The sequence below is a fragment of the Patella vulgata genome, chromosome 2 (genome assembly GCF_932274485.2).
Source record: "Patella vulgata chromosome 2, xgPatVulg1.2, whole genome shotgun sequence".
In the NCBI taxonomy this organism is placed as follows: Eukaryota; Metazoa; Mollusca; class Gastropoda; family Patellidae; genus Patella; species Patella vulgata.
In genome coordinates this window covers 6,838,538-6,848,187 of record NC_065880.2, presented here as the reverse complement: position 1 = coordinate 6,848,187, position 9,650 = coordinate 6,838,538, and the positions used below count along the sequence as shown (strand labels likewise).

The 9,650-nt window shown below is 37.2% G+C and overlaps 1 protein-coding gene across 1 annotated transcript; it reads left to right on the top strand.

Moving 5' to 3' along the window:
• The first annotated feature begins 2,576 nt into the window (after nucleotides 1-2,576).
• LOC126810241 (putative uncharacterized protein DDB_G0282133) lies at nucleotides 2,577-8,905 on the top strand. Its single transcript, XM_050535246.2, has 5 exons — nucleotides 2,577-2,699; nucleotides 3,710-4,024; nucleotides 4,493-4,534; nucleotides 5,408-5,516; nucleotides 6,408-8,905. Exons 2-5 carry the CDS (start codon nucleotides 3,859-3,861, stop codon nucleotides 8,422-8,424), a joined length of 2,334 nt encoding a protein of 777 aa, XP_050391203.2. The 5' UTR covers nucleotides 2,577-2,699; nucleotides 3,710-3,858; the 3' UTR covers nucleotides 8,425-8,905.
• Nucleotides 8,906-9,650: the final 745 nt, after the last annotated feature.

Here is a 9,650-nt window from a genome sequence, read left to right as displayed (position 1 = left end):
GTATATGTTCATCTAAGTGAGGAAGCTAACACAAGGATCAAGATATCGACAAATAATAAATCTTTGGTCAACTTTACCACTGCAGTACCGGAAGATGGTGGGAGTAGATATATTAAATCTAAAAACCCGATTCGCATAGTTATTTATGATTTATTGGCTGATTATTATGATATGATCTGGATGAAATTACTATCAGGTATGCTTCATTTTACTGAACTTCTTTTCTATGTTCCTAATTCTCATCTTATTAGTTTCGTTTTGACTAAGGAATATAATTATTGCTTTACATAATTTATAGATAAATGTGATCCTTCGTTAACGGTAATTTCCAAATTTACAAAATTAATTGTTATGGTTGCAATTTGTATTGATGTGTGAGATGTCTCTTTAAAATCAAAATCTTTAATAACCAAATACAATTAGAATATTTGTATAAACATATAGTGAAGAACGATGTGTTAAAGGACAATATTGGTGTCAGTCATTATTACATGTGTGATAGAACTGGATACATTCCAAATATAATTTTAACACAGAGATCATTGCTACGGGAGATGTGTAACAAGCGTGTGAAGAAACGGGAAGTGACGCCAAACATGACAAACGCGAGTTGTCCTTCTATATAACAGACTGAAGTAACGAGCGGTAACAGACAAACGATCGAATTTCATTTCACTGATAATTCCGTTGAAGTTGAAAAGGTATTATATGGGACGGTGAGAGGGTATCTCACAATTCAAAAATAGAATTGGCTGTCACTAGATAAGGGACACGAGAAAAATAGAAAAATCCCGTGCATTCCCCCGTTTTTATTCATTCTCTGTTCTTAATAAAACATGGAAATGCACGGACTTTTTCTAATTTGTTCGTTATCTTTTATCTACTGACAGCCAATTCTTTTTTTGAATGTCAGATATCCTCCCATCGTCTCATATGACAACTTTTCATCTTCAACTGAATTATCAGTGAAATGAAATTCGATCGTTTGTCTGTTACCGCTCGTTACTTCAGTCAGTTATATAGAAAGACAACTCGTGTTTGTCATGTTTGACGTCACTTCCCGTTTCTTCACGTGCTTGTTACACATCTCCCGTAGGAATGATCTCTGTGTTAAAATTATATTTAGGATGTATTTAACGAGCGCTATCACATATTTTATAATGACTGACACCAATATTGTCCTTTAACGTGCCTCTTGATAAATAAATTACCAATCAAAAGTTTAAGACCACAATCATTCGGGTTAACCAGATAAGATTAAGATAGTAAGTTGATACTTTAATAACGGGGGTGGATGGCTGAATGGTAGCGTGTGCTCGCTGTATAATAAAGTCTGTCATTGAGTCAACTAGCGTGGTTTCGATTCCCCGGTTGTACCTGACAAGGAGTATGGTTGCCTGTCCAACCTCGTGGGTTTTCTCCGGCTCCTACGGTTTCCTCCCACTGCTAAAGCGAAATATTGAAATAAAATTAAACCATATGTTAGTCCCGAAATGACCTAGTTTGTGTCGAGTGGACGTTAAACCCCATTTTTCTCTCTCTCTCTCTCTGATACTTTAATACTGCCTATTCTATTACAGATTCAAACATATCTTGTGATTGCTGCTCTAGTGCTAAAGGTAAGTTGCTTTACTCAGTGGTAATGTACGCCATAGGTACGCGATGAGGTGTAATGTCACCTGCATACCGTCGTAGCGTTTATCCAGGTACCATGTTTCTGCCTGATTCAAATAAATCAATGAACGCATGTATGTTAGTATTTCCTGGCCAGCGATGAATGGTTGACGGTAACCACCCCAAAACGCATCTACCTCGCTCTTTAATAGACCACACCGAATGGTGACTTAACGGTTTGTTTATTTATTAAAATATAATTGGTAATACATTGGATACTCGCAAGTGTCTCGTCGTCATTTTATTTAGCCCATATTAATTTATGGTTGTGGGCGTAACTACCCGAAAACGCGCATATCACCATCTCTTCCGTAGGGCATACCCAAAGTGCATAACTCTCTATTTAAAATTTATGGTATTTTTTTTATCTTATATGGTACCATGATATTTCTTTATATCGCTGAATTGTGGAGACATTAAGGTTTAGAAGTTCAATTTAAAAATGTAGAGATACAATAGCTAGTGTGTGTCATCTTACTGAAATAATATGTATGTAAATTGTAATTGGGCAAATATTTTAACGAGAACAGATATATTCGAATTTCATATTTATTTAAGTGGAAGACTACCTTTACATGAACACGTGGTGGATGTCTCACTCTGTGAATTATGATTTTATATTTTTTAACTTGCAGTTGCCAAAAATGGTCATTGTCGGTCCCAGTCTGGATTCTATGTGGAACAGCAGACATCTTGTACCAAGCACACATTGACATGTGATACAGACCAAGTTATAGCAATAACCGACAGAGGTGGGAGACGTAGACTCCATTATGGTACCAATATCAGGCAATCTTGTCCGAAACATGACAATAATTCTTGTATTAGAATGACATGTTGTGAACAGCATCAAGAAGCGAATGTTCCTCAAGAAGATTGTATGTATATATGGGATGAAATTAATCCAGAATATCGTAAAGAGGTTTATAAAAACTGTTCTAATCAACGCACCTGTAACCTCACCTCACCATACACACCTGGTGATATATACGATTTCATCTACTATCCTTATATATGTATACCAGGTAAATCAAAATATATCTTCGATTGCGGGAATAATTTTCAATTGGTAACTATCGGGGATTCTATGTTGAATATTTTTCTAATAGTTTATATACACAAATACAGGAGCACGTCTGGTGATACAAATGCATCATGACATGTTCTATCAAGAAACGTTAAAATACTATACCCATTGGGCCGTTATTAAAATAATGGCCTTTTTTCTGTTCCCTTGAATCTGAAGTTATAAGGGGAGCCGTGGTGGCTCAGTAAAAAAGACACCAGCTCGCTATCCCTGGGGTGGTTCCTCATTGTCAGTGGTGCAGACCGGAGGGCGTAACAAAAACAGCCATTTAATCGTGCGGATGTGACGAAAAACCTAGGCCATGTCTTTGGATTGGCGTTCACGTAAAATAACTTTTGACAGTTGAGATTCGATATAAGAGTAGGCGGTGGCCTCACTATCCGGGCAAAATGTCCATCATAGCCCAATGCATTGTATTATTATACTCGTCTTCATTAACTCAGTCGGTGCAGTAAAGTAGGGCGTTAAACCCAATTGCATTTCATTTTCTTAAACATACATTATGCAAGAGCTAAATCTGCATATTGCAGGTCTTTCTTTAGGCCTGAAATGTTATCTAAATTATTAATTAGACATTAATTAACTTATCCAGACCATACGCAACTCTCGATGGCATCGCTTTTCTTCGATATTAAATAGATTAGAACAGTTCAGCCATATTTAGATTTATGCTAAAAATGGAGGAGCGAGACTTAGCTTTGAACAACCAGTACATGGCTGAAATTATTGCACACGTCTTGTCAAACCTTCGCTCGCAATAGATAATGTAAAATGAGTATTTTGAATATTTCATTCAAATTACACATTTTACATTATCTATTTTCGAACCATTATAGCAAGAATGGCTAGCTCTTTATCTAATCTCCCATAATATATCTTTAGGTTATTAAGATTAAAGTAATAACCGACATATTTGCCCATATTAATTTGGTAATTGTATTGTTACAGCTACTCACATCATATATAATATTCTAGAAGTAAACTGTGCTACATTGCATTATGAAGTCAAGCTGTATTTCTCCAGTCAACAACCTCCCACAGCTAACACTTTCTGTAGCATTGCAAATTCAACCGATGTTCTAATAGACGGTGTTTTTATGAATTTGGGGACAGAATCGTGCAGACATGTTCAAGGAATTCCAAGGAATCAAAGTTTATTCAACTGTTCTGTTGATCCAAAACTATCCAGCGAACAAACAACTGTTCCAAATAAAAACGTCGCAAACGAAAAGGATGCTGTTTTGTTGATTAAGATTGATCAAGGTAATACAAATCAGAGCCATTCATTTTTTCAATTTTATTAAAAAGTCTAAACTGAACACGTATTTCCGTTATTTGCTCTCAGATAAACCGTTATTCAATTATGGCTCGTTGGCTCGCTAACCTGAGGTCCAATTTTCGATCGTGGTGTTATAGTCGAAAGAGACTTTTTCAGTGTGGGTCCCCCTTGTCTGCAGGACAGCGGGCCTGGTAAGGGATAAGGTATAGTTGTTTGGATTGGTCGAAACACCGAGGTCACATGTACCCACTGACATGCACGTAAAAGAACTCTTGCCATTTGGAATCAAATTTAAGACTATATAGTGCAGCTCTCCGGGCAATCTTTCCTCCATAGCTAGCTGTATGCTTTATGCTCGTCTTCATTAGCCCAGTCGAAGCAGAACAGTAGGACTTTAAATCCCATTCCATTTCGTTATTCACTTGTATCATGTCTATATTTATTTTTTATAGGCCCGGTCATTGCTTGTACTAAATATTCGCCACCAATCTCAGGTAACATGAAATACCGTATAACTTTACATCAGTACTGACCTTAGCTCCATTGTTACTACGGTGTGTACTGAAATTATTTCCCATCGATACTGTAGTGTGCGCTGTCCCTAGCTCTATTTTTACTATGCCAGGCACCATCCCTAGCTCCATCGTTACCTTGTGTGCACTGTCCTTATCTCCATCGTTACTGTGGCGTGCACACTCCTTAGCTTCATCGTTGTTATAGTGCACACTGTACCTGACTCCATGGTTACTATAATGTGCACTGTACAGGGCTCCGATGTACAGAGCTACGTTGTTCAAAGCTCCATCGTTACTATAGCGTACCCACCTCTTAGCTCCGTCGTTATTATAGTGTGCACTGTACCAAGCTCCATCGTTACTATATAGCGTACCCACTCCTTAGCTTCATCGTTATTATGGCGTGCGCTGTACCTAGTTCCACTGTACCTAGTTCCATCGTTACTATAGCATATCCCCCATTGTTATTATATTGTGCACTGTACCTAGCTCCATCGTTAACATGGCCTTCAATGTCCTGATGATAGCCCCATCGTTACACATGTGAGATAGGGACAGTGGATGTTGTTTTGGTTTAATTTCTGTTGCTACCCGGTTACAAAATGGCGTCCGCTTTAAGCACCACCTGATCGTCTGTACGTGGTTTAGGCACACACATTTTTCGTGCTGTTTGTCTTTAAATAGATTGCATAAAGACGGGTTTGCCGTTAATTTGGAGTAACATAAAACTGATTCGCGACCAGTAAGTAGGGACACTGAGTAATCAATTTCCAATTGGTCGATTTCTGCTTTCTAACGTTCCAACCCACCTTACATAAGATTTATAAACATTATATATTATCTCATTGTTAGTTGCAGCTACAAGTGTAACTTCCTCTGATCAGTTGGGTTTAATAATTGGTTGTGTTGTTGGTGTTGTGGTAATTCTAGTGGTAGTGGTGATTATTTATTGTATAATAAGGTATGATTGAATTTACGTACCGTACGTAAAATACATTGTGCTACAGATAACCGTATTGTACGTCAAGAGGACGTGTTCTGGTCATTATTGTAGATAGATAGATTTATTTAGCAGGCACATATACAAAATATGATACAATTGTTTAGGTTTTTTCAGAACCAATTTGGAGAACCTTATAAAACTTGTACCCTAGGTTGCAGCCCATCCCCCACCCCACCACCACGTGTCATCTCACCATGTTGCTCATTGGTCCCGCCTCCCACACACACAAACTTTTATCTCAATAAGAAAAATCCGGGATTAATCCAACTGGAACCCATCCGGGAGATTATCTATCGTTGGTTTCGCAAATAAATGAATACATTGTAATGTGGATTAAGCAGTGTCCCGAAAAATACAAATGACGCTCCCCGGAATAAAGCAACGATGGTTTTAACAGTATTAATGTAGCTTGAAATACCTGTATCAGATTAGTGATCACATGAATTAACAGATAATAACCATATCTACATGTCTCTAATATCTATGGGGGGGGGGGCTAGTGGTCTAGAGTGCCGCGCTTCGACCTCTAGTTTGCCGGTCACCTCTGGCTTGCGGCTGTGGTTTCCATCCCTGGTGTGAGCGTATGTGGCTTGGAGATAGAGGCGCCTTCTCAACCTCGTGGGTTTATTTAGGGTACACCGTTTTCCTCCCACAGGAAAGACCCCTTCGCGTGCACTAAGATAATAAAAAAAAAAAAATGACTTGTCTGTGATATCACCTTCGGTGGAAGTGGACGGTAAACACTAAGAAGAACAACAGCACCATGAGCATCCCAGCAGCTATAATTATGTGTTTAGAAATGTCTGTAAAATCTGATGATCGTGAAATTAACTTGATTTTATTTTTCAGGAAGAGGAAAAATAAACTGAAATCAACAGATAATAACCAACAGATATATTTTACCCAAGATAAAAACCAGGAAGAACCTGAATATGATACTATACAGGATGGTGATAAAGGTAAACACGAATCAGCTTATCAGGATATCGAGGATACTTTCTTACAGAACTCTATAACTAACAGAGAACCAAATTACCAGAACTCTACAACTAACAGAGAACCAAATTACCATAACTCTACAACTAACAGAGAACCAAATTACCAGGTCATTGAAGACGACTTTCTTAACAAGGCCAAACCAACATCCGGTTATAGTGAACCCTGGGACACCTGCATTAAGCTAAAACCAATCTTACACTCTGGAAAACAACCACCTGATCCGAAATTTAAATATAGTATGGACAAACCGAAGACAGGCAGAATACAGGGAGAAAATGCATCACCGCACTACGATCACGTCAGAGCCGAGACAACTGTAGATAAACAAACTGAATTAACTCCGTCAGTAACAGATAAAACGTATTATGATCATATTAAAGACGTAGACGAAATCCTGGATTCTGATCCATACAGCGACCCTACCTATAACCATCTCGGTCAAAATAATGTTGCTCCAATTGGTACAAACCACGCACCGCACCAAGTCATAAAGGTTGACCTCAATTCAACATCTAAGAATAAAGATCAGAAAGATAAGGATGATCCGTATAATGACCCGACTTATAACCACCTTGGTCAGAATAACGTTGCTCCAATTGGTACAAACCACACACCGCACCAAGTCATAAAGGTGGACCTCAATTCAACATCTAAGAATAAAGATCAGATAGATAAGGATGATCCATATAATGACCCGACCTATAATCATCTTGGTCAGAATAACGTTGCTCCAATGGTTACAAACAACGCACCACACCAAGCCATAAAGGTGGACCTGAATTCAACATCTAAGAATAAAGACCCTATTGATAAGGATGATCCGTATAATGACCCAGCCTATAACCATCTTGGTCAAAATAACGTTGTGCCAATTGGTACACTCAACGCGCCACAGGTCATCACAGTGGACCCCAATTTAGCATCTATGAATAAAGATCAGATAGATAAGGATGATCCGTATAATGACCCGACCTATAACCAACTTGGTCAGAATAACGTTGCTCAAATTGATACAAACCACGCACCGCACCAAGTCATAAAGGCGGACCCGAATTCAACATCTAAGAATAAAGATCAGATAGATGAGAATGATCCGTATAATGACTCAACCTATAACCACCTTAACGAAGATAAAACCATCTCTCAGAGAAACCTGAAACTTCCACAAGAGGAGGTAACTCACTTGTCAGTCATCGGTCTTAAATCTGATACTGATAACTACAACCACATAGACGTCAAGAACGATAACTCTGTTTTAGATAAAGAACCCACACCAACAGATGTTACCAATAACCACACGATGTCCAGTGGTGGGAAACCTATGTCGTCCGATAATTATAATCATCTAGACATCAAGGGAGACAACCATCATACAACAAAACAAGTAAAGAATCCAGCTGGGAAACAAGATAATTACGACCACATAGGTATCAAGAAAGACAACTCTGTTTCTGTTAAGGAACCTAGACCAGAAGGTAATCACACATCTTCCAGTGACTTGTCTCCAGATCATTACAACCATATAGACATCAAGGGAGACAACCATCATATAACAAAACAAGTAAACAATCGGGCTGGGAAACAAGATAACTACGATCGTATAGGTATCAAGAAAGACAACTCTGTTTCAGATAAGGATTCAGATGTCACACTAGAAGATGACACCTATAATCACATAACTTCCAAACCCTCGTCTTCAGATAATTACTATCATATAGACCTCAAGGGGGATAACCCTAATACCACTAAGGAAGCAGAGAATCCAGCCGGAAGCAAGGTGGATAGAGATAATATTACAAAACCTAAAGAGCAGTCATGCTCTAAGCAGGGTGCTACTACTAACAATTACGATCACATTGAATTATAGATTTAATTAACTGAATCAATGATATATATGCTACCCGAATCTCGAAGTTTCCAAATTAACACATTTAATAATCTTTGATATGTATAATCCAGATTAAACTATAGATTTAGAAAATTAATCAGACATTTTAGCTAAAATGTTGAATTTATATAGGGAATAGTAAATATATTTTTATATCAGAAAACATAAAAAATCAGTCACCAAGGACAGTTTTTATTTCAGAGTGTCTGTAGTTAGTTATTTTGCCACGTTATTAACCTGGGACTAGATCTGGCTAATTATAAAATGCATGTATAATATTTTTGTGTCCCTATAAAGGAACGTAATTTTGTAATTTTGTGTAGATTTTGTATTTTTCATTTCCTTTTATTTTTGTTGTTTTGATATTTTATGTATATATATTTTAGATTATATTTGTTTACTGTGTATTAATGTTATATGTTATAACAGATATGTTATAAATAACAGTTTTGCTACTGTGTATATTTTATAATAGATATGTTATAATATATATGTTATAATAGATATATTATAAATAATATTATATGATATAAATAACACTGTGTATTAATGATATATGTTATAATAGATATGTTATAAATAACAGTTTTGTTACTGTGTATTAATGATATATGTTATAAATTATACTGAGTATTAATAGTATATGTTATAATATATATGTTATAAATAATTGGTTCAGTGAATAAGACGCTGGCTCGTTAGAATAATAATAGGTAGGGGAGAGGGGGTCAATGACTAAGGCTGTGGCTCCCTAACCTGGAGGTCCTTGTATTGATTACTGCATTGGATTTAAAAAAAAAAGAATCTTTTCTTGAAAAAGCAGATAAAGTCTGAGTCCGTGGTGGGTGTGAGTGTTGATATAACAATTAGTGACTGATCTTAACGTCCACTTCCACGGATGATGATATCGCACTCTTTCCCCATATCCTTGTAAATTAGAGAAGAAAACGTATTGTACATGACAAGTACCTCTCAGCTTATTTTCTTTATGACACGATCGCATCTCGAGTTTAATGACAAGTGGCTTCAAGCTGTGACGGGTGTCGTTTATGAGAGGGCAATGCACCTGTCCATTACCTGACATGTGCTATGACGTCGTTATCCGATGTGCTGTGCATTATTGGCACTGTTTAGCCGATCTTCAATAGTTAGGTAGCACTTTAAACCCCATTTATACAGTTATTGGATAACTCAGAGGAGTGGCA